This window comes from Bos grunniens, chromosome 14 (assembly GCF_055505025.1).
Source record: "Bos grunniens cultivar Pamir isolate PY7600 chromosome 14, Bosgru_T2T1.0, whole genome shotgun sequence".
In the NCBI taxonomy this organism is placed as follows: domain Eukaryota; kingdom Metazoa; phylum Chordata; class Mammalia; order Artiodactyla; family Bovidae; genus Bos; species Bos grunniens.
The window spans coordinates 12052358-12077155 of NC_141178.1; the positions used below are offsets into that span (position 1 = coordinate 12052358).

Genomic DNA, 24798 nt, shown 5'->3' on the forward strand with positions numbered 1-24798 from the left:
CTAATCCCTCCTAGCATCAGGGTCTTTTCAAATGAGTCAACCTTTAGAATGAGGTGGCCAAAATATTGGAGTTTCAGCTTTAGCATCAGTCCTTCCAATGAACACCCAGGACTGATCTCCTTTAGGATGGACTGGTTGGATCTCCTTGCAGTCCAAGGGACTCTCAAGAGTCTTCTCCAACACCACAGTTCAAAAGCATCAATTCTTTGGCGCTCAGCCTTCTTCACAGTCCAACTCTCACATCCATACATGACCACAGGAAAAATCATAGCCTTGACTAGACGAACCTTTGTTGGCAAAGTAATGTCTCTGCTTTTTAATGTGCTATCTAGGTTGGTCATAACTTTCCTTCCAAGGAGTAAGCGTCTTTTAATTTCATGGCTGCAATCACCATCTGTAGTGATTTTGGAGCCCATAAAAATAAAGTCTGACACTGTTTCCACTGTTTCCCCATCAATTTCCCATGAATTTCACTCTACTCTTTCACTTTCATTAAGAGGCTTTTCAGTTCCTCTTCATTTTCTGCCATAAGGGTGGTGTCATCAGCATATCTGAGGTTGTTGATATTTCTCCTGGGAATTTTGATTCCAGCCTGTGCTTCTTCCAGGCCAGCGTTTCTCATGATGTACTCTGCATATAAGTTAAATAAGCAGGGTGACAATATACAGCCTTGACGTACTCCTTTTCCTATTTGGAACCAGTCTGTTGTTCCATTAGCATATGCTAAACAACACACCCACTGGTGCCAAGAGAGTTCTGAGGCTGACCATACAGGGCCAAAAAATGGGTGGTGACCCAATTTCTGGAAACCCCCACCCCTTCTGCCAAATAGCTGGAATTATCCTCCCCCTTATTAGCCTATGAAGTTACCCCTCCCATAAAAACCAACAACATCCTACCCTGGGGCCTTCTGTCTTCTGAGATGGCTCACACTCTGCTTATGGAGCTCCTGTCTGCCCGAATAAGTCTGCTTTCACTCTGCTTTGGGAAGTTCTTGAATTCTTCACTTGGTGGCCCATTCCAGGCACTCGCCTGAGACCTGGGACTTAACCATCCCTTTTGGGCCCCATGTTTTTCCTGCAGTAGTTTCAGCTCTTAAGCTTCCTTTTTCTTTTCTTCTTTTTTTTTTTTTTGCTTCTCACTTCAGTTCACTCTTGAACCCCACAGCTCCTTAGGTAAAGTGAAGTGAAAGTGTTAGTCGCTGAGTCATGTTTGACTCTTTGTGACCCCATGGACTATAGCCCATTGGGCTCCTCTGTCTATGGGATTCTCTAGGCAAGAATATTGGAGAGGGTACCCTTCCCCTTCTCCAGGGAATCTTCCTCACCCAGGGATGGAACCTGGGTCTTCTTCATTGCAAGCAGATTCTTTACTGTCTGAGCCACTAGGGAAGCCCCACAGCTCCAGGGGTAAGAAGTAGCCATCTAGGGACATCACTAGAGGAAGAGAGAAAATAAGGACAGTTTCTCTTGTAAATGGCAGTGACCAGGGGCCATGTGGGAGGAGCGTCCCTCCCTGGCCCTGGCACCCTCCCCAGGGATGAGGTCATTGTGCCCGTATAGGTATAGCCTGCAACCGCTCAGTCTTTCCTTCACTGACTCTAAATCCAGCCTGTTAGTCCTCTCCTTATCTTAAACAAACTGTCCCAAAGCCTAAAAAGGAACAACGGCTGCATTCCAGAGAATCGGATTTTGCCTTGTGGAATATAGGTACAGGCCTCCGAACAGCCCAGGAGGGAGAAGGGTTGGAACTGCCAGGATCTGGCTTTACATGTAGGCTTGAAATAATGACGTGAAACCGTCCCAGTGCCACACGTCCTATCTAAGCTACCCTGAAAGAAAGGAGAGAAGGTATCATAGTGAGGCCCTTGAGGAGGACAAGAAAATAGGTCTGTGATCAGCACTTTCCTCATTATTCTAGAAGGATTCTCAGTCACATCTTTCTCTGCCTAAACTCTTTCCTGGAAAATGCGAGGCTTATTTTTCTTTCATGTAAGGTGAGCTCAATAACCATGTCAGAGATGTCTCATCTCCTTGCAATGGGTTTTCTGAAATATAAAATGAGGAGCAAAGACCTTCAATATCTGGTCTCAGACACTTTCCCCCCAAGCTTGCGTTCCTTCTTTGAAACTGAAAGTTGCATGGATCCAACAAACTTACGTGAGTGTGAGGAGCCCAGGAGTCGAGTTTTACATGTTTGAAGCACAGAATCCAGCACCCTTCCTCCTGGATTGAAGGGCCATTTGCAGTGAAAGAGGCTTGACCTGCAAGGCCTGCAGGCTCAGGTCGGGCAGGGAAGGCAGACCCCTGAGCAAAGCCCCCAGCCACGCTGAGAGGACAAAGGCTACCCCACAAGGTGTGGGGTCGGCTCAAAGGAGCAATAGCCTTTGATCCAAAAGATGCATGGTTTTCCCCAGAAACTGGTTAACTAGTCCTCCGCTTGGCAAAGTTATCTTCCCCTCTCCTCCAAACGGCTCTAATAGGAGGCTGATCTGATAGAGGGTCCGGAGTGGGTTCCATATCCTCTCGACCTCGACCTGCAAAGCTCAGGGAAGAGCCTCAGAGGTCTGAATCAATCTCAGGGCAAGTTACCAGAACCCATGACCCGTACCTTGCGCTCCTCATTTATTGCTGTAAATAGAGTGGCATGGCAAGCCCCGGAGTAAGCCCTTGAAGGAGGTGAAGGAGGGTCCTCTTCTGGAGAGAAGGTAGGGAGAGAGGTGACACCCACAGGGGCCCTGTGTTTGCATAAGGAGGGAGGAAAGGACCTTCTCAGGAAAAGTACAGGACAACAGCTGAGTGGCAGAGAGGGCAGCCTTTGCCCGCCTCTGTCAGCCCTGAGACTCGCTTGGCCCTCCGTGGAGAGCCCATCCCTGGCTCTGCATGCTGAGCCAGGAGGAGGCCTGAGAGGCAGGCTGCCTGGCGGGGAGCAGAGAAGGGCCCTGAGGGACCTGGGGCTGCATGGGGGTGCCTGGGGGCTCCCACAGCCCACCCTGCCAGGGGAAGCAGACACAGACCCTCCACTCGTTTGTAGCCCCAATGACAGAGGGGCCCACTTGGAGATGAAGAGGCAGGGTCTTGCCACTCTGGCATGGAACGGGAGGAACTCGGGTTGAATCATAGATAGAGAAGCCTTGAACCTCTGTCGTATGGCCAAGCTAGCTCAGGAGGCGAGCCAGAGGGGGAGCCAGGCTCGGCCTCCGGGAAGGTGGACTACCCAGGGCTGGAGCCCGGGCCCTGCACACCATGAGTGTGAGTCTCAGCTCGGCCTCTAGACAGCAGGGACCCTGGACAACGGCCCTGGCCTCCCTGGGCTTGTTTCCTCACCAGTAGGAGGGGGACAGAGCTTCTTCACCGGGTTGGGGAGGACTAAATGAGTTCACCCAGGGCAGCTGCTTAAGAGCGAGACTGGCGGGAGTGAGCAGGCACCCTGCATTGTCTTTTATTGTCTTGAAGCTGCACAGCAAGTGCCTTACTGACTAGGCCTGATGTCTACAGGTAGGGGGTAGGGACTCCGGGAGTTGGGGATGGACAGGGAGGCCTGGGATGCGGCAATCTGTGGGGTCGCAAAGACCTGGACATGACTGAGTGACTGAACTGAACCGAAGGGTCACCACAGGCCACAGCTTGGCTCCACCGTGGTTCTCGCCTCTTGTCTTGTCTCCTGTTGTGGTTTTAGTCACTAAGTCATGCCTGACTCTTCTGTGACCCCCATAGACTATAGCCTGCCAGGATCCTCTGTCAATGGGATTGTCCCAGGCAAGAACACTGGAGTGGGTTGCCGTTTCCTTCTCCAGGGGATCTTTCCAACCCAGAGGTGAAACTCACATCTACTGCATTGACAGGTGGATTCTTTACCATCTAAGCACCAGGGAAGCCCACTTATTTCCTAGAAGGCCCCTCAAAGGACCTTTGGAAATGCCCAAAGCTCTGTAAAACCTACCTTGGAGAGAACTACACTGTGTGATCTGAGCGCTGAAGAACTGATACTTTTGAACTGTGGTGTTGGAGAAGACTCTTGAGAGTTCCTTGAACTGCAAGATCCAACCAGTCCATTCTAAAGGAGATCAGTTCTGGGTGTTCATTGGAAGGACTGATGCTAAAACTGAAACTCCAATACTTTGGCCACCTCATGCGAAGAGTTGACTCATTGGAAAAGACTCTGATGCTGGGAGGGATTGAGGGCAGGAGGAGAAGGGGATGACAGAGGATGAGGTGGCTGGATGGCATCACCGTATTGATGGACATGAGTTTGGGTGAACTCTGGGAGTTGGTGATGGACAGGGAGGCCTGGCATGCTGCAATTCATGGGGTCGCAAAGAGTCGGACACGACTGAGCGGCTGAACTGAACTGAACTGACACTGGGTGATCATGAAGCATCTCTTCAGGTTTAAAGGTCTGTGTGTGGTTAAGAATTCCAAAAAGTGACTTAGTCTAAACCAACTTCTTTGAAAGGAAAGTGTGCTCTTTGGGTCCCTCATCAAAAAAAAAAAAAAAAAATCACATTTAGAGACTTCCCTCGTGGTCCAATGGTTAAGACTTTGCGCTCCCAATGCGGGGGGCCCAGGTTCAATCCCAGGTCAGGTAATCAGATCTCACATGCTGCAACCAAGAGTTCTTACACCCCAGCAGAGACCCTGCATGCTGCAACTGAGACCCAATGTGGCCAAATAAATACATACATACATACATACGTATTTTAAAGTCACATTCAGCACCAGGTTTGAGTCAAATGGTGTTTTCCAAGCCTCCCTGAGTCCCCATCTTGTCCTGAGGCACCTGGGCCCCCACCCTCCAGCTGTTCTGAGCACTGGACAGGCTTCCCCAGACCGCCCTTCCTGCTTCCATTTCTTCCGGTGTCGGATGTCTTCGTCTCTACAGCCTGCAGTCACAGGCTGGTGTGTGGCCAGTTCAAACCACCAGCAGGCTCCCTCACCTCTCGCCTGGTGTCCCTCCCAATGTCACCTTCCCAGTGAAGCTATACGATCTACCCCTGTAAACGGCAACCTCTGCTCCCACCTTCAAAAGAAGGTAATAGCAAGGTCAAGCCCACTTGTTCAAAGTGGTGGACTCACTGACCTTGAAAGACTGTGGTGATCCTTTTTGTTTCCGTGACTTAAGACGTTGAATAAAACCCCTCCAGCATTAACACAGCGGATTTAGAGCCTCTGTTTCAAAATCCACTTAGTAGGAGAAAGGACAGGAAGGAAAAAACAAAAACAAACAACTGCTCTTGAAGTGACCAGTAACAACTGCTCTTGAAGTAACAACTTGAAGTAACAACTGCTCTTGAAGTGACCAGTAAACCAGGGTTTACTGAAGGGCCCGCCGTCTTCCCAGAGCCATGGCCACTGCTCCGTGCTAACAGGCCTGTGTTCTGGCGGCTCTTCACCCTGCAGGCTGCATGTGTGACTTACCTGGGGAGCTTTGAAAAGCTTTGCATCCCACTGATGCCTGGGAATAGGTCTGAAGTTGGCAGAAGCCTAGGAACAGGGTTTTAAAAATTCCCCAGGTAATCGATGTACAACCAAGACTGAGGAAACACAGCCCTGGAGCGACAGAAGGACTTTCTAGGTGGCTCAGTGGGTAAAGAACCTGCCTGCGATATAGTAGAGACAGGTGACACGGGTTCGACCCCTGGGTCAGGAAGATTCTTTGGAGGAAGGCTTGGCCACCCACTCCAGTATTCTTGCCTGGAGAATTCTACGGACAGAGGAGCCTGGCGGGCTACAGTCCATGAGGTTGCAAAGTGTCAGCCCCGACTGAAGTGACTGAGCACGCAGAGTGATTGAAAGTGCTGATGTGGCTCTCATAACCCCCTGCTCTTCTGAGGTGGGTCCAGGCATTCAGCTTAGTAAAGCTCCCAAGGTGCTTCAAATGTGCAGTCAAGGTTGAGAAAATCATTGCTCTGACCAGCTCTCAAATTGGAGGTCCTTACTTAGATAGGCAGCAGCAGCACCATCTAGGAACTTGTTAAAAAATGCAAGTTCTCAGGGGCCCCACCCCAGATGGACTAGATCAGACTTCCCTCTGTGGTGTAACATGGGTTCAGCAGGGAGATACACCAAACACAGTTATAAATTGCGATGCTGTCTCGTCTGTGATTTTCTATAAATAAAACAAATAGGGGACTCAGTTGAGATTCCCTCTTCCTCCTTTTCTAGAGCAGGGGCCATTTTATTTTTATTTTCATAGAAATGTAGACCAGCCACTGGGAAAAGACAGGATAAATCATTCATGACAGGAGGAGACACGTTTGCAAGAACACAGATTTGTTGTCCACCCATAGGCAATTAAATGTCCTGGAGAAGAGAAAAAGAGAGAGGGGAAAGCACAGAAGTGCAGAGGCCTGTGGATTCTGAGTGGGTTTCATGTTTGTACCACTTTCCAGTTCTGGAACTTTTCATCTGCCAAGCCTGTCTAAACATTGAGCACATCTGGCACTTTTAAGATTTTAGTGTCAAACTAATTTTCTTGGAGCCCAAGCCAGACTCTTCTGGTAACTAAGTAACATCCCAAACTGTGGGTAACAAGAAACTCAAGCCAATGTGTAAAATCCTGTTTTTGGTCTCTCTTTTGCATTATTACTTTTAAAAACTCAAGAGAAGAGTTTTTCTGGAAGAGAAAAACATGAGAAAAGAAGAAGATACAGACAGTACCCACAGAAAAAAATTCAGGTAACCTGGTGAGCCCTAAAAGGCAAGTTGACCTAGAGCCCACCCCGTGAGAGCTGCACACGAGGGGAAGGCAAGGGGTGGAAGGGCCTGGAACTCTGCACATAGCCCCCTGCCCCTTTCTCCTTTGTGTGATATGTACATTAAGGGGAAATCCCAAATGGCTTTTAGGCTATAACAGCCTGAAACTGTGTTAAGACGCATCCCAAATCTTATGTTTCACAAAATCACCATGAAAGCAAAAAATAATGTTGACAACCCATTAGGAATATAAACATCACCTGTTCAAGACATTCTACAAAGCAAAGGTTCTTAAAAGGAATTAAGAGTTTGTGTTTTCAGAATGGAACGAGCCTGGAAAACAACTCTTGAACCCTTTCAATGTGCAGGGCTCCCCAGTCATTGGTGAAAAGACTGAGCTGAGAGGAGGAGGAAGTAGAGCTCAGACCCTGAGCCCTAGGGTCATCAGAGGCACGGCCATATTTGCAAAGAAGCTCCTGCCTCCCCTGATGGACGGGAAACATGAATCACCCTGGGAATGCCTTAAAATGTAGGTTCCTCAGCTCCCACTCAGCGGTTCTTATTCAATAGGCCTAGGGTAGGATCTGAGCATCCAGGTCTAAAGAACTTTGCCCTTGATGCTGATGCCAATTTGAAGGCCTCCCTTTGAGAAACACAGAATTGGCTCTGGAGGGCCACCTGATTTATTGGCATTTTGTGGCTGGTTCTCAGGTTATGCAAGCAGGATATAAAATTGGAGCATCAACATGTCACCGTCATGATCGTCATCACCGTCTGGTTCTTGTCTTTATTTGCCTCAGTGAAAGGGCCTTTACTCCAGCTTCCTGGAGCACTGAGGAGTGTGCCCTTATCAACCCGAGATGCGGCATGTCCACACTCCTGCTCCGTCCCTGCAGGCACGCGCCCCAGGACCACTGACCGCCATCGCGGGCACGGTGTCCAAGCACAAGTGCCGCCTGTCTCACATACTGACAGTGAAGCTCCTTTGATGTGGGCGCATCGCTATGTCTCTCCATTTTCATTGGTGACCCTGCTGTGCCCAGGGCCAAAGGTGCCACTGACCCCAGCATGAAGTATGCCAGCCCTAAAGCAAGGCCCAGGGCTAGCTCCAGGCTGCTGGAGGCTGCTCTGCAGAAGGAGCTTGAGATCCCTTTAGCCACCTTGGTGACATTGACCCAGGGTGGCAGCCCTGGCCCTTGGACAATGTAATCCATACAAACTGATAAGAAGCCAGGAGAGAAATTCAGGCAAGGCTTTGCTGGAACTTGTGCTCCAGCGAGAGGGAGTAAGAACCCCTATCAGATGCCTGTGGTCAGTCCCTGGGGCGAGGGGGAGGGGAGGAGCTGATTCCTTAAATGGGATGAGAGCAGGGCTGGATTGGTGGGTCAGCCCGGAGAGTGGCTTAGATGGTCTGCTACCCCTGGTGGTGCTCTGTGCAAGATCATTTGTAATACCCTGCTCTTGCTGGCAGCACCTCAGATGTGGCAACTGGGCTTTGGTCTTTTAGTTTCCTAATGTTCATAACTTGGGCTTCCCAGGTGGCATGAGTGGTAAAGAAGCCACCTGCCAATGCAGGAGACATAAGAGATGCAGGTTTGATCCCTGGATTGGGAAGATCCTCTGGAGGAGGGCATGGCAACCCACTCCAGTATTCTTGCCTAGAGAATGCCATGGACAGAGGAGCCTGGTGGGCTACAGTCCACAGGGTGGCAGAGAGTCGGACATAGCTGAGTTGACTTAGCATGTTCATAATTTGCCCCAACTGCGCACGTCTGCAGTTATTTTTAGTCCCTCATAATTTCTTGGTATTCTGTTGCTCGAGAAGATGTTGGTCAAGCTGCAAGCACTGCAGCAAGGGATCCCAGGCCCCGGCCTGCCTCACTGGGAGCCTCAAGGAGAACCAGAGGCAGAAGAACCCCAGGCTTGCCTCTTGTGCCAGTTGCCCAAGGAGATGGGGGCAGAGCCATCCTAAGGAGGCTTTGCTTTGGCAAAGAGGTTACAATAAGATGAGGCCAGACCTTGGTCCAGAATGTTCCTGTTGATGCAAAGAGGATCCGCTCTGCCTTCGTGAAGTGAAGCGATTGGAGGGCTCTTGAGGCCAGCAACACTGTTCCCCATTAACTGCATTTGACTCTCACCACCAGCGGGTGGCGGAGACACGTTGCCCCGCATCCTTGCTAACAGCTGGTATTGCTGGCCTTTCTCATTTTCGTCAGTCTGGTAGGTATGTGCTAAATACTAAACGAGTATTTCTCTGATTGCTTGTGAGGCTGAGTTCTTTTTGGAGTTTGTGTAATGTTTCCTTCTCTGACATACTGTCGTGTTTTTACTATTAGCTTATCCTGGCTTTCATGATGTCTGACTTTTGGTTTCCTCTAGGCCAGTCCAAAAGAAAAGAGAAGGGGGAGGAGTGAAGATGGTTCTAGACTTCAAGGAGAGAGAACACTGGAAATAGACCTCTGTTCTGAGGGACAGGCTCCAGGGGCACAGTGGTGGCCAGTGCTGGAGCCTGGTCTCTGCCAGGAGACTGGCCTGGGTGGATTTGACCCAGGGCTTTAGGGAAACTGATGTAATTCTGTTAGGGAACCATTGACTGAAACCACCCACCCTGGCCAGGCAGGATAATAACCACTGGCACGAGTGATCTCACAACAGGAGATTCATATAAAGAACATGGAAATGACCAGCTACCTCCGACTGGAAGAATCCAGGAGGGACCCAAAGGAAGGAGGAGACACCAGCCCATAATAAGTCCTGTCAACGTCCCAGAAATCCTTGTGCTGGAATCCATCTTGGCTAAGAGATGCAGGCACCACCAAGAAGGACCCGAGTCAGATCAAACATGGGCACGAGCAAGATGATTGGCCAGAGACAATCCAGAAAGCTCACCCCATTACCTTAAAACCCGAGGCTGTGAGCCACGCGGTAGAGCAGTGCTCCTGGGTTCCCTCACGCTGCTGCTCTCTGCTCAGACGCCCCTTCCCAATAAAGCCTCTCACTTTGTAGAGAGTGTGTCTCCCTGGACAATTTATTTCTGAATGTTGGACAAGAGCCCACTCCCAGGCCCTGGAAGAGGTCACCCTTTCGATAACAATTCCATCATTACAAAGCCTTCAGCCAGAATAATGGACCTATGTTGGGAAGAAGCTGGGCTGGCATGGAGAGGTAGCAGATGGGTCAGAGGCAGCAGAGGACAAACAAGAGCAGAATTTTGGTACCAGTGGTGAGAGGCCCCAGCAGGATGTGTGAACAACACTACCCCTGGGAACTGTCAGCACTCTCTGAGCGCCTGCTGGAGATCCTACTCTCGAGGCAGAGCTGGGGCCTGATGGTGCACGAAAGGGCAGCCCAGTCGGCCTAGAAGACAGGGGACATACAGTTACACCAGGGAAAGATGAGGACCAGAAACATCTAATTCTCCAATCACCCTGCCCTCTGCCTTACTGGACCAAGCTTGCGTTTTCCCTTCCTGTCAGAGCAGGTCCTTTCTCAAGTGGACCTCTGTCCCTCAGGCAGCCAGCTCACAGCTTCTAGGCAGGCCTGGACATGGCCGAGTCCCAGCAATGAACCAGTTTAAAAAGATGTAGGATACTCACTACAGGTTTTGTTTTGGTTTTGAATGTGACCACCCCACCTTTCTATTTTTTAACATCGAGGCAGAATTCATATAATGTAAAATTAACCTTGTTGAAGTATACAATTCAGTACATTTAGTATATTTCACAAGGCTGTACAAACATTACCACTGTGTAGTTCTACAACATTCTTTTTTCCTTTAAAGTGGACTTCATTTTTTAGAGTAATCATAGGTTCTCAGAAGACTGAGCAGAAAATATAAGTTCCCATATACCTGTCTCTCCACCCACATGCACACTATTCTCCACCGATCAACATCTTGCACAAGAGCAATTCATTTGTTGAAATCCATGAACCCGCACATCGTAATTCCCCAAAGTCTACAGTTTACATTAGGGTTTTCTCTTGGCGTTGTGCATTCTGCTTTAACAAATTATAACGACACATATCTAACATTATAATATCATACCGTACAGTTTCACTGCCCTAAAAAGTCCTCTGTCTTCTGCCTATTCATCCCTCCCCTGCCCTTGTTGAATCATAAACTGAGGCATATTAAAATTTTTTGAATTTATTAGAGCAAACATCAGTTCAAGTGGGGCAGAATCAAATGGGAAGTGGTGACGGTCCCACCTCGGGCAGGAGCTGGGGAAGTACCTACACAGAAGAGACGTGAAGCAAAGAAAGAGAATTACTTGATAAGCTGTAGCTTAGAGTCCATTGGACTGTTGATCACAAACTGTGATTGCTTGTCCTCAGCTTTTCATTTCCTAACCTTGAAGCATTGACAGGCTTAGATTTTGGTTGGTTTTCATAGGCTTTCTTCTTCATTAGAGACACCTCAGTCTGCAGGCCTCTTTGTGTAACGAATTAACACCCCCTCAACCCCTGGCAACCACCACTATTTTTACTGTCTCCCTAGATTTGCCTTTTCTGGAATGTTATACAGACAGATCATACAGAATACAGCCTTCTCAGATTAGCTTCTTTCACTTGGCAATATGCATTTAAGTTTCCTCTTTGTCTTTTGATGGCTTGATAGCTCATTTCTTTCTAGTGCCAAATAATATTCTAATGTCTGATGCACCACATGTTAACTTATCTGTTGAGAGACTGAATATACAAATGGACAATGGTCAGACCCCACACTAAAACAGAACTTTGACCTGCAACCTACAGTAAACTGCCCAGGAAGCGAACCTCTACTAATCTCCAGTAAGCAACTCAGGAAGTCAGCCTGGTATAAGCCAGACTCAAGGAAGCCAGACTGCTATCTCTGGTGATAATCCATGTAGCTAAACAAAAGTGAAAGTGAAAGTGAAGCCACTCAGTCGTGTCCAACTCTTTTCCACCCCATGGACTGTAGCCCACCAGGCTCCTCAGTCCATGGGATTCTCCAGGCAAGAATAGTGGAGTGGGTTGCCATTTCCTTCAAAGCTTCTATAATAATCCGCCTCTGGTGGCCAGCACTTGGTTTATAACTGACAGCTTCCAACTTAGGGCCAAATACGTCCTCTAACCTGTCACCCGGGATGCCCCACTTCTAGTTTGTCCTCAGGAGCTCCCTCATGCCAACAGCCTCCAATAAGGCGTACCTGAAGCCTCCTCTTTTTTCTGCCCATGAACTTTCCTACTCTTCTGCTGCCTTTGAGTCCCTGTCAGTTGTGAGTGGCCAACTGCCTTGCTATATAGCAAGTTCATGAAAAGTCTTTGCTTTTCTCATTTGATTAGTTTTATTTTCACACCATGCCCTTTACTGAATGACATTTTGGTTGCTTCCAAGTTTTGACAATTATGAATGAAGTTGCTGTGACCATCCATGTGCAGATTTTTGTGTGGACATAAATTTTCAACTCTTTGGGCTAAAAGGTAAATACCAAGGAACATGATTGTTGGATTATATGGTAATCTGTATGCTTAGAATGTTTGGTTTTCTAAGAAACTGCCAAACTTGTCTTCCAAAGTGATGGTATCATTTTGCATTCCCGTTAGTAATGAATGAGAGTTTCTATTGTGCCATATTCTCATCAGTGCTTGGTGTTGTCACTGTTTTGAATTTGGGCTATTCTAACAGGCATGCTTGAATGCTAAGTTGCTTCAGTCGTGTCCAACTCTTTGCAGCCCCATGGACCGTAGCCCGCCAGGCTCCTCTGTCCATGGGGTCCAGGCAAGAATACTGAATGGGTTGCCACTTCATCTTCCAGGGGATCTTCCTGACCCAGGGATTGAACCCATGTCAAGTACATCTCCTGCATTGGCAGCTGGGTTCTTTATCACTAGCGCCACCTGGGAAGCCCAGTAGGTGTAAAGTGTTGTGGTTTTAATTTGCAATTCCTTAATAACAAATGATACTGAACATCTTTTCCTATGCCTATTTTCCATCTTTATATCTTCTTTAGTGAGATATCAGTTCACATTTTCTGCCCGTTTAAAAAGTCAGGTTGTTTGTTTACTTACTGTTGAGCTTTAAGCATTCTTGGTATATTTTGGATGACAGTCCTTTACAAATATGTCTTCCGCAAATATTTTCTCCTAGTCCCTGGCTTGTCTTCGCATTCTCTAAACAGTCTCTCAGAGCAGAAGTTTTTAATTTTAATGACGTCTTTCTAATCGAGTATCTCTCTCCTGGATCGTGCATCTGGTGTTGTATCTAAGAAATCATCACCGCACCCCAGGTCATCTAGATTTTCTCCTGTCTAAAAGATTTTCACCACTCCCCAAGGGCTATATGCTGCATGTATTTCTATATCCAACTGTCATATATCCCCACCTGAGTGGCTTATGAGCAGCAGTTTATTTTTATCAGTAGTGGGGAATGTGAAGCACTTTGTATCTTTATGCTTCTGTTCTATTTGAGTCTCGGTCTTGAATTCCTGTGATATGTGGCATCTGTTAGAAGCAAATCAAAATTGAACAAGTGGGGCTTCACAGCAGAGGTTCCTGCTGGGGAGGGTTGAGGCAGGAGGTTCATATTTATCTTCATATTTCTGTAGAGGAGAGTGAACATCCGTCCTATTCTCCAGAGGAAAGGCTTCTGGTCCCTTTCTTGAACTCTCAGTCCTCCTCCTATGGTGAGAGTGATTTATCTGGTTGCTGAGGTGACTAGCATTTGACGTTCACTGGGCCCTGGATGTTGGCTGTTCAGGTCCTCTGCTGAGCAAAGCGAGTGAGTTAAAGGCACACACGAAGTCCCTCCTTCTGCCTGTCTCACAGTCTCAGTCCCACAAGTGTGAGGCTGTGCCCGATTCTCCAGGCTGCTTTCCTGTGCGCAGTTCCCAAAGTTTAAACTGGGGGATGGGGTTACACCACTAAGTTGTCCAAAGTTCCAGTCATGCTCTGCAATCAGCTTGACTATCCTGAAAGCAGATATTTTGCACCCTGTATTACTCCTATTTTCTTCTAAATGGATTCAGAATCTGGAGGGCAGAAGGGTGAAGGTTATGTTTAATTCACACTTGAGAATCCCCCCTTTCAAAGGCCTGGAGGGGGTCCTCAGTCAGCCACTGCCACCCCAAGGCCCTCTCCACGGTCAGTGGAGATGGCAGCCTCGCCAACAGCACATTTAGGGGTAAGTTTCATTTTCAGCAAGTCCTGCCAGCCCCATCCCTCCTAACTTCTTCCTCCTTTTCCACTCAGTCCCATCCATAATGTGGCAATCACAATCGTAACCCTTCGGCTGCTTTTTATTGGGAAGAGGTTGGGAGATTCTTGATTTGATATCACTGAAGTCGAAAAAGAAGCACCTCTTGGCCCCTCGTTTTCCTCATATGTGAGCCCTACCTTCTGGGGTTGTCGTGAGGGTTTAAATCAGATGGCGCACATAAACCATTTAGCAAGTGCCTAGCACAGTGCTATTGGAGCAGATGCTCTGTAAACAGCAGCTGCCGTCGATGCTGCTCCTGTTATTATTAATCATTAGTATTCAGGCTCCTATCCATCACGGCTCCTCACATCTGGCAGCACTAAAAACAAAGCTTCAGTAATTGACATGGAGACCTACACTGCTCTACTCAGATGCCATTCTGGTTAGAAAAGTCATTCTTCAGGACCTATTTGATTCATTAAACCCAACTGGAAGAATCTGTGGCATTTGAATTTACCAGTGATTAAGAAAGCAATTTTCCTAAAACTTTTGAAAACCGGGTAATAAAAACTGGTAAATTACAGCAGAATGTGTCCTTCAGAATTCTATGGAACTCTGAGAAAACCAGAGCATCTAACCTCAAAAGACTGAGAAAATACTTCCCACATTTTCCCCCAAAAGGACATCAGATATTGAAGCAACTTGGAAAGATTACGCATTTCCATTATTTTCCCAAAGGGAAAAACGCTTTACCCGGGGCATGCATTTGAGAACTGGAGCTTACTTTGTGGTGAAAATTTCCACTTCTTAACCAATCAATTGTGAACAGTCCAACTAGCGATTAAAATATTTGAATTTCTAAAGGTAATTAATCAAGTTGACATCTTCCACTGAAAAGGAAATAGAGAAGTTAAAGTACGGAAGAAATAGCTGGCTATAATGTACTCTCTTATGTGAGGTGGTATTTGTGAGACTGTGAATGTTTTAGGATGTTTCGAAGTAAAAGCCCTGTGTTGGTCTGGAACTCAGAGGCCCAGTGAATTCTCTGAAATTATCTAAAATTCTCTTTGACATCTGTATGTACATTTTTCTTAGGAGAAACCCTGTCTTACGTTGGTACGTACCCTTGAGGCAGAGCCTAAAACAGGAATTTGGGTGCATGAGGGAATTATCTCAAGGTGAAAAGACTAAGGAAAACAGGACAAGGCACAGAATAAAACCAAGAGAGAAGGTAGCTTCAACCCGAGTCCAGCTTCAACGTGATCCCACGGGGCGCCCCGGAGCATGAGATGCATGTGGAATTGGCAGTCGTTTTGTCCCTCTGGGTGAGTCACGGCTGCTGGGGCGCACTGCAGGGTAATCTGAGTAGGGTGGCACCCTGGAGAAAGAGGTAGCGTCGAGCCATTGGCAGCCCACCCCCACCGCAGCTGGGGGCTTGGTGCCCTGGCCTGGTGTTGGAGGGACATGACTTACATAAGTTTCTCAGTGTCTGGGCATCCTGACCCCAAAGGATTAAGAAATACTTTTAAAAAACGTTCTGTCTCTACACGTGAGAAACATCATAAGTCAGAAGTTATTTATCACAGCACTTTTCGTAATAGCAAAAGACTGAGAACAACCCGAATGTCCATCAGGAGGGGATTCCCTCAATGAATGATGGTATTTGTGTAAGATCTAATACTCTGCAGCCTTGAAAAAAATGGGGAAGTTCTCAGTATTGACTTTACAATGATTATCAAGATACACTGTTGACTAGAATAATAAAATATGAAGCAATGCATTTGGTTTGTTGTATAAAAAAGAGGGTAAAAGTTTTTTTGCTTCATTCTGTACAGAATATCTCCAAAAGATGCATAAGAAATTGGTAACTCTGGTTGCTTCTCAGGAGAGGAGCTGAGTGCCTGGGGGGCGAAGTCCAAGGGAAGATAACAGCCCTCTCTCGTTTGCTGTCCTTCAGGGTAGTATTTCATTTTAATGCCTCACTCAAAGATTCTAGAACAATACTTTATTGCTTCAGACTTAGTAATGATAGATGTTTTGAGGAGAGTAATGAAAACAAATGTTTTGCTTACCTGGGAATTTGAGCTACTTCTCTACTTGCCTGTTTGGCCACCAAGATCACTAAAAAGCAACCCCACGAGAAGAAACAATTCTACCAGTTTTTGCAGCATCCTTTGTTTTTCTTTTAAGAACTCTTTATCTAATCTCTTATCAGCCTATTTCAGTTGATTAATTCATTCCCTAAACCCATGTGAAGTATTTGGGGTTTAATTATGACTTCATGTCTATTTTTCTTGTTACTCATGGGTAGTGATTAGGGGAGGAAGTTCTAAGAACTTGTCAAGGATAGTCATGATGTGCTTAGTGTACCGAGAGCAAGGACACGTCCGTTGACAGAAAAGGATTTTGCATAGTCAAGTGCTATCTAAAGAAAATGTAATATAGTCAATATAACAGCTCACATCTTTGGAGTACTTGGTGCCAGACAATGTGCCAAGAATTTCCCATATTTATTTTATATAATTCTTTTTATCAGTTTTAAGGGGAAAGGGGGAAGCTATTATTATACCCATTTTGAACTAAAGAAATGGAAAGCAAAAACGGTTAATACACTCAGGGTTACATAAATAGTAAGCAGAGGAGCTGAAATGCACACGTGGCCTGCCTGACCCCAAATCCAAGTCCTTCCCACTCCACCCTCACTGGTCAGCTGGTCAGCTAATGAGAGGAAGCCATTTTCCTGTTCCCTTTTTGGAGCTGGCTTCAGAGCCTTGCTCTAGACTCACCTTATTGGTGATCAGAGACCCAGAAACCACTCAAGAGCTCAGTCCCAATAACTGCATCTATCAACTGCTTTCCTTCTCCAGCTGTCAGAAGACACCCACGTGGTAACTTTTCTGCCTGTGTCTCCTGAGAACACAGTGGCATCTATGTACGGATCCTGCCTGCAAAGACCAGCTGCTGAGGAGCCGCGGATCCAGTGAAGATGCCAAGTAACAGCCATAATAATAGTGAAACAACCTAATGCCTGATGAAGAGCCATTCAGTTCAGTCACTCAGCTGTGTCCAGCTCTTTGCAACCCCATGGACCGCAGAACGCCAGGCCTCCCTGTCCATCACCAACTCCCAGAGTTCACCCAAACCCATGTCCATTGAGTCGGTGATGCCATCAAACCATCTCATCCTCTGTCATCCCCTTCTCCTCCCGCCTTCAATCCTTCCCAGCATCAGTGTCTTTTCAAATGAGTCAGCTCTTCGCATCAGGTGGCCAAAGTATTGGAGTTTCAGCTTCAACATCAGTCCTTCCAATGAACACCCAGGACTGATTTCCTTTAGGATGGACTGGTTGGATCTCCTTGCAGTCCAAGGGACTCTCAAGAGTCTTCTCCAACATGACAGTTCAAAAGCATCAATTCTTTGGTACTCAGCTTTCTTTATAGTCTAACTCTCACATCCATACATGACTACTGAAAAAACTATAGCCTTGACTAGATGGACCTTTATTGGCAAAGTAACGTCTCTGCTTGTAGGAAGGGCAAAAACCTGGGATTCTCTTTACTCAAAGCAGCCACAGTCATGTCAGTCTGGTTTTAGCTACCTCTGAGCACCATTGCCTCTATGGTAATGAGAAAAATTTCCCAATAAGTGATATTTCCCTGCACCTGTTTTCTGTGTGGCTCTGACCTGCAATTGGCAGATGCCCTGCTTCTTCAAGATAAGCAGAATGGACTCTCCTAAGAATCATATCTCTTGGGCAAATAAGATATCATTTTCATCAGCAAAAATTAGATTATCCCAATTTAACTAGCACCCCACCACCACCACCCCCCATCAGCTGTATAGTAGAAAGACAGCCAGGACACACCAGGTAAAAAGAGTCAGGTGCTTATCTAGGCCCAAGGCTGGCTCCCTTATTAGAGAAAACAGAGCAAAGCAAACGAGCGCCTGGTGGAATCCGAGCAGCAGAGAGCAAGGAGACCTGATCTGTTAATCAGGAAGTAAGATGGCAGAGGGGCTGGCGCCTGCCAACTCCTTCCTTGTGCCAAGCCCTCTATGTACCACAAATGTCTAAACAGACAGCAAACGCGAAAAGGACAATGAGTCTCCACTTTCGAAAGACAGAAGATCGAAAAAGAGGTTTTGAACAATGTGAGGATATATTCTTTTAGAAATAGAAATGAAGCAGACAAATGTCTACCTTTTACATTTATTAATTTATCAAGACATTACAAACATTATAGTAATTTAGAAATACTGCTAACTTAGAAATATTTCTTTTAAATATTCCCATCTCACATTCATGAAACCATCCTACATTAGTTCTTCATATCTCCTTTACTATCTCTGTCCTTGTCACAACCGAAGTCACATTTTGAGGCATCTAACAGTTTTCCAAAACACATCACCTTTACTTCCCGCTAAGTTGTTTTGCGATAACATTGGTTTTTGAATCCATATAATAATATGCTGTTAATGAAAATGTGCCCGAGGCCCCAGATATCCATCTCTGTAAGGCTTAGTACAGATGTGTCTCTTCATTCTCTAAATGTGTATTTATGGTATTTATAAAATTATTATTGCTTTTAAAAGTGATCCTTAAAGGCCTGTTTTCAATGATATCTAGTATTTGCTCTTGTGAAGTCATATCCCTAGATTTATGACTAAATCCGTATTATCCTGAGATAATACAGATTTATGACTATATCTGTATTAAATCTGCCTCCTTTGAAAAAATCCATTGTGTAAGGCAACCCTTATAACCACTCCAAACTGCAGCTGACAGCAGAACATTGTCTCAGAACAATTTGTCCATCTCAAATAGTACTTTGTCAAAATAAAGGAAAAGAATCCTCAAGTATCTTGGCCCGGGTTCCACAGAAAGCAAAGCCTTCCAGCTGCCAGTCTATCAGGGAACCGCAGGCAGGAGTGGGGCGCTGGGCAGCAGCAGATATGGGGTGCATTCCTGAGCTGCACCCCTGCTGGTATCAAGGGCACCATCTCTCAAGACATCCTTCAAAAGGCCTTATAACTGCTTCTTGGGACGGGTAGGGGGAGGGGCACGCATTCATCCCTCCTAGTCTCCCTGGGGTCAATATTGGCCCTTGGGAAGCTGGAGCTTCCCCCGCCCCATGGAAGCTCAGGGCACTGAACGGGCCTCACAGCAACATGGCAGCGTCTGCAGGGAGCCCCCAAAGGGGCGGGAAGAAGGTGCAGCAGGAAGTGGGAGGCTGTCGTTACCCCTGTGTGAAGGCACACCGCCGGTGGCAGCTGGGAATTACCTTGAAACCAAGTGAGTCTGAGAGGCTATCACAGGGCCTCTAACACACCCCGTTCAGTTCAGTTCAGTCGCTCAGTCGTGTCCGACTCTTTGCGACCCCATGAACTGCAGAACGCCAGGCCTCCCCGTCCATCACCAACTCCCGGAGTTCACCCAAACCCATGTCCATTGAGTCAGCGATGCCATCCAGCCATCTCATTCTCTGTTGTCCCCTTCTCCTCCTGCCCTCAATCTTTCCCAGCATCAGGGTCTTTTCAAACGAGTCAGCTCTTTGCATCAAGGGCCAAAGTACTGGAGTTTCAGCTTCAGCATCAGTCCTTCCAATGAATACTCAGGACTGATCTTCTTTAGGATGGACTGGTTGGATCTCCTTGCAGTCCAAAGGACTCTCAAGAGTCTTCTCCAACACCACAGTTTAAAAGCATCAATTCTTCGGCATTCAGCTTTCTTTGTAGTCCAACTCTCACATCCATACATGACTACTGGAAAAACCATAGCCTTAACTAGATGGACCTTTGTTGGCCAAGTAATATGCTTTTTACTATGCTGTCTAGGTTGGTCATAACTTTCCTTCCAAGGAGTAAGCATCTTTTAATTTCATGGCTGCAATTCCCATCTGCAGTGATTTTGGAGCCCCCAAAAATAAAGTCAGCCACTGTTTCCAGTGGAAACAGTAGAAACACACCTCGTTATAGGGACACAAATATAAGGTAGTTCCTTTTTAGTTCTGAGGGGTAAGTTTTCAGAGGGAGAAAAAGCTCCCCTTCTGGGAAGATATATACAGTACATTGTCTGTTTATCCCTCAGAACAACCCTGCCAGGTGGATAATAGTATTTCCACTGTACATATGAGGAAGCCAAAGCTCAGGGAAGTTAAGTAACTCACCTGAGGGGTGCAGCCAGCCCTCCACAAACAGGATGTAGAGGGAACACATACCCCGACCTAACTGTGCCCAGTTTTCCGGGTACCCGGCACTTGTTTTAATCCAGTCCCTCAAGACACACAGACACGAAATGACTTGTGAAGGAAGACTTGTTTCTACTCACGCTTCCTCAGCAATAGGAGGCGTGGCACTCCACTGTGTAAGGCGTCCACAGGAGGCGCTATAACTAGTCAGGGGCAGAAGGAGCAGAAGAAAACATGACCAGGAAGAGCCTTTCCTGTGGTTCCCACTGGAAGGAAAAAGAGAGGCAGGATAAGGAAGCTTAGGATTGGCTAGGCTAAACACTGGGGAGTAGGGGCTGCCTCTAGTCATCTCGTACCTGGTCCGAGATGAGGAGGGCAGGGGACCAGGCCCCAGAAGGGGAGAGCTGATGAAGATGGCAGCTGGTAGCGGGAACACTGGATTGGTTTATCTGCTTATGAAAGGCGCACTCCAGGGTCTGATGGAGTCAAAGAGGTCAAAGCTTCAGCGTACAGAGAATAAAAGACAGGCTTAATGGAAGGCCCTCTCCCTGATCTCCCGCCAGTGCTGTCATTGGCTGGACCCTCCAAGAAGCTAAAGCATAAGGGAGTCCCTACGGGCTCCTCCAAGCCCACCCCCCAGGATGCTGAGAGGGTGGAGAAGGCAGGGAGTGGACCTAGGGGGAGATAGAACAGCTCAGTGTTTAACTTCCCTCCTGCATTCGAGGACTGGGGCATGGGGTGCACAGCAGGATGGCAATCAATCAGTTTTCACACGTTCATTCAATGCTGAGAGCCCAAGTATACCCCGCGCTGCTCTAGGCAAGCAGACAGTGGGGCCCACAGGACACACGTGGTCCTAGTTCTCCAGAGCTTATATATCCGTTGAGGGACACAGAGAGTAAACAAGTGAGCTACAAGGATTTTATAGACAGTGGGTGCCCCGTCACTCAGTCATGTTCGACTCTTTGCGACCCCGTGGACTGTAAGCCCACCAGGCTCCTCTGTCCATGGGATTCTCCAAGCAAGAATACCAGAGTGGGTGGCCATGTCCTCCTCCAGGGGATCTTCCTGACCCAGGGATCAAACACACGTCTCCTGCATCTCCTACAACGCAGGTGGATTCTTTCCCGCTGAGCCTTCGGGGAAGCCCTTTGTAGACAGCAGTCAGTGTTAAAAAAGGACAGACAATGGGGTGAAGATGATGAGGCAGGAGCGGGCACACACCCTCTTTCCTGGTTTGAACCTTGCTGGAGCTCCTGGCTGCCTTCAGCAAGGGCTGCCCGGGGCCTCCCACAAGGGCTCCAGCCTCTGTCTGCAGCCTGTCCTCAATGCTCATCACCCTGGGACAGGCAGCCCCAGCAGGGCCCCGTCACCCCTCAGCCCTTGCTGCTCTGTCGCCCAGATGCGCTTCTCACCCCCTGCTTCACCCCCATTTCTTCTCCTGCCTCATCCTCCTCACTTTCCAGGGCTCAGATATCAGAAGGAAGCAATGCCTGACACCCCGGTGCCATCAAGCAGTCCTGGGCCCCTGGCTGGGTTGTGGCCCTCTTCACCGGGCATTGCCTTCCTGGCCTGACTCCTCCGACTCACTCTAGAAATGGAGGCTCAGTCCGCTCTCAACACCTGGGCCGGGAGTGCCAGCTCCCTGTTGGCTCTCCACAGCGGCTCTGTCTTCCTTCACCGATTATTTGAGGACCACAGTAACTTCCTCATGGGTTTCGTGAAGAGTAAATGAGGTAATGCACACACGCCAGTGCCTGGCAGAGTATTCAAGAGTAGGATTCAAACCCTCCTCAGGTTGCCTTTTTTTAACTCAAAAAGGAGCATTATTTTAAAGATTTTTTTAAAAGGTCCACACATTACTGAAATATATATATTTATGTGTGCGTGCATACATGCTCAGTTGCTTTAGTTGTGTCTAACTTTTGAGACACTATGAACTGTAGCCCACCAGGCTCCTTTGCCCATGGGATTCTCCAGGCAAGAATACTGCAGTGGGTTGGCATACCCTCCTCCATGAGATCTTCCTAACTCAGGGATTGAAACTGTGTCTCTTACATTTCCTGCATTGAGAGGCAGGTTCCTTACTGCTGAGCCACCAGGGAAGCCTGAAATATATATAAAATGAATGTTACATCTTCTTCTCACCTTATATTATCCAGTTTCCCTTCCCAGCGCATCAACAATAAGCCAGTAAGCATTTAAGACCACACATGCCCATGTGTATGTGTGTGTAGACACACAGGTAGATAGGTCCTTTTTCATACTAATCAAAGCTGACACTGTCCTGAAGCTTCCTTTCTTCTCATAGCAACATATCTTACAGTCACTATGCTTTTTAATGGCTGTCTGACTTCCGCTAATACGAGGAGGTCATAGTTTATCAAGTGGACTGTAAGCAACGGCATCTAAGTTGTAGAGATTTTTGTTTAGTAGCACACAAGCTTGTGCGTGTCACATCCTGCCTGGTGGTGACAGCACGCGGCAGAGTGGGTCTTGATCTCTGAAGGGCCCGGCGCAGGCCTGAGTCACCAGGAGGGTGACTGCTGGGTGACAAATGAATGAGTGACCTCTGACCTTTGTCCCCTTCCAAGTGGGTATCACCCTCTCGTCTGAGTTCTTCTGCATCCAAGGAAAGACAGCCCAGCCGTTCAGTGTCTGGTCCTTGGGTTTGCAAATACCAGGAAGCAAATAATATGACCTTTTTTCTCTGACTCCAGATATGCTGGGACACAGATTCAGATCTTTTGCCAGATTTGAAATACCTTTTCATGCTACGCCTGAAAATTACCAAGGGCCAAAAGCTGATGGCCTCTGTTGTCCTCAGACTTGAAGCTAAACCACCTCCGACATTTTCTTTCCTTGCAGTGGCTGGATGGAGCCTCGCTTTGCTTGCCTTTCATTGCCATTGTGAAGGGATTTTATAAAAGGCCCTGACATGTCTATAAGGTGCTGAGCCAGGAGACAAGGTAGAAGATCTGAAATGATGGGAAAAGCTGAGAGACCTGAGTATTCTCTAAGGGGGTGTTCCCTGGCCCAGTTGTTCCTCCCATGTGGCCTGCAGGAGAGGGGACAGCTCTATGCTAGCCAGGCATGAGCTCTACCTCCAGGCCCAGACCCAGGCAGTGAATTCCCTGCCAGGGCACAGAACTCTTAGCCATTGGCTTGTGATGTGCATGATACAGAAGTGTTGAGTACAACTTGATTCTTGGAGTTTTAAGTGGACCCAACATAAACTTACTAAGAGATTTATCAGACATTGTGTTTTGTTCTGGGGTTAGGGACAAAATCAGCATAGTGTTCAGCCTCAAGAAGATAAGAGGAACTTCTCGGCTGTCCAGTGGTAAAGACTCTTCACTTCCACTGCAAGGGGCACAGGTTTGATCCCTGGTCAGGGAACTAAGATCCCACATGTCTTGAAGCTGGGCGTGGCCAAGTAAATAAATAAGAAGATAAGCAAAATGAGGCGTGCTGTAACAGGAGAGCGGCCTGGAGGTTTAGAATGAAACTATAGGATCCAAGTAATTTTCTGGGGAGAATGACATCTGGCCAAGTCCTGAAGAAAACGTAATGTTTGTGGAATGGGTTGGGGGCAGGTGGCCACGAGCAGCCTTGTTGCTGCTGTTCAGCCACTCAGTCGTTTCTGACTCTGTGACTCCACGGACAGCAGCACACCAGGCTCCCCTGTCTTTCACTGTCTTCAGGATTAGGCTCAGATTCACGTCTACTGGGGCTTCCCTTGTAGCTCAGCTGGTAAAGAATCTGCCTGCAATGCCGGAGAGCTGGGTTCGATCCCTGGGTTGGGAAGATCCCCTGGAGAAGGGAAAGGCTACCCACTCTAGTACTCTGGCCTGGAGAATTCCATGGACTGTATAGTCCATGGGGTCGCAAAGAGTTGGACACGACTGAGTGACTTCCACTTCACCTCACGTCTATTGAGTCAGTGATGCTGTCTAAACATCTCATCCTCTGCTGCCCTCTTCTCCTTTTGCCTTTAATCTTTCCCAGCATCAGGGTCTTTTTGAAGGAGTCAACTCTTCACATCAGGTGGCTAAAGTATTGGAGCTTCAGCTTCAGCATCAGTCCTTCAAGGGAATATTCAGGATTGACTTCCTTTAGGATTGACTAGTTTGATCTCTTTGTAGTCCAAGGGACTATTAAGAGTCTTCTCCAGCACCACAACTCAAAACAAAAGCATCAGTTCTTCAGTGCTCAGCCTTCGTTATGATCCAACTCTCATATCATACATGACTACCAGAAAAGCCACAGCTTTGATTATATGAACCTTTGTTGGCAAAGTGATGTCTTTAATTTTTAATATGCTAAGTTTGCCATAGCTTTCCTTCCAAGGAGCAAACATCTTTTAACTTCATGGCTGTAGTCACCGTCCACAGTGATTTAGGAGCCCAAGAAAATAAAATCTGCCTTTGTTTCCACTTTCCCCCTTCTATTTGCCATGAAGTGATGAGACCAGATGCCATAATCTTAGTTTCTTGAATGCTGAGTTTTAAGCCAGCTCTTTCACTCTCCTCTTTCACCTTCATCAAGAAGCTCTTTAGTTCCTCTTCACTTTCTGCCATTAGAGTGGTATCATCTGCATATCTGAGGCTGTTGATATTTCTCCCACAACCTTGATTCCAGCTTGTGTTTCATCCAGCCAGGAAAGTCATATGATGTACTCTGCATATAAATTAAATAAGCACAGTGACAAGACACAGCCTTGACATACTCCTTTCCCAATTTTGAACCAGTCCACTGT

At 47.3% G+C, this 24798-nt stretch overlaps 1 protein-coding gene across 13 annotated transcripts in view; it reads right to left on the reverse strand.

Annotated features, from left to right (window-relative positions):
- Positions 1 to 24798, reverse strand: part of LOC147359043 (uncharacterized) — a 48295-nt gene that overhangs the window by 8940 nt on the left and 14557 nt on the right. For 4 of the 13 annotated variants that reach the window (XM_086335308.1, XM_086335307.1, XM_086335310.1 and 1 more), the window contains 4 exons: positions 22048 to 22147; positions 21071 to 21188; positions 20396 to 20515; positions 18048 to 20305 (listed from right to left, as the gene is read on the reverse strand). The exons of 1 other annotated variant lie outside the window; for it this stretch is intronic. In XM_086335308.1, coding sequence (XP_086191434.1) covers positions 20243 to 20305; positions 20396 to 20515; positions 21071 to 21188; positions 22048 to 22147 — 401 coding nt within the window. In that variant the 3' untranslated portion in view covers positions 18048 to 20242. Of the gene's footprint in view, positions 1 to 10826; positions 10929 to 18047; positions 20306 to 20395; positions 20678 to 21070; positions 21189 to 22047; positions 22148 to 24798 lie in introns of those variants that run through there. 8 more of the 13 variants (XR_015140160.1, XR_015140156.1, XR_015140155.1 and 5 more) reach the window with 6 other exon arrangements.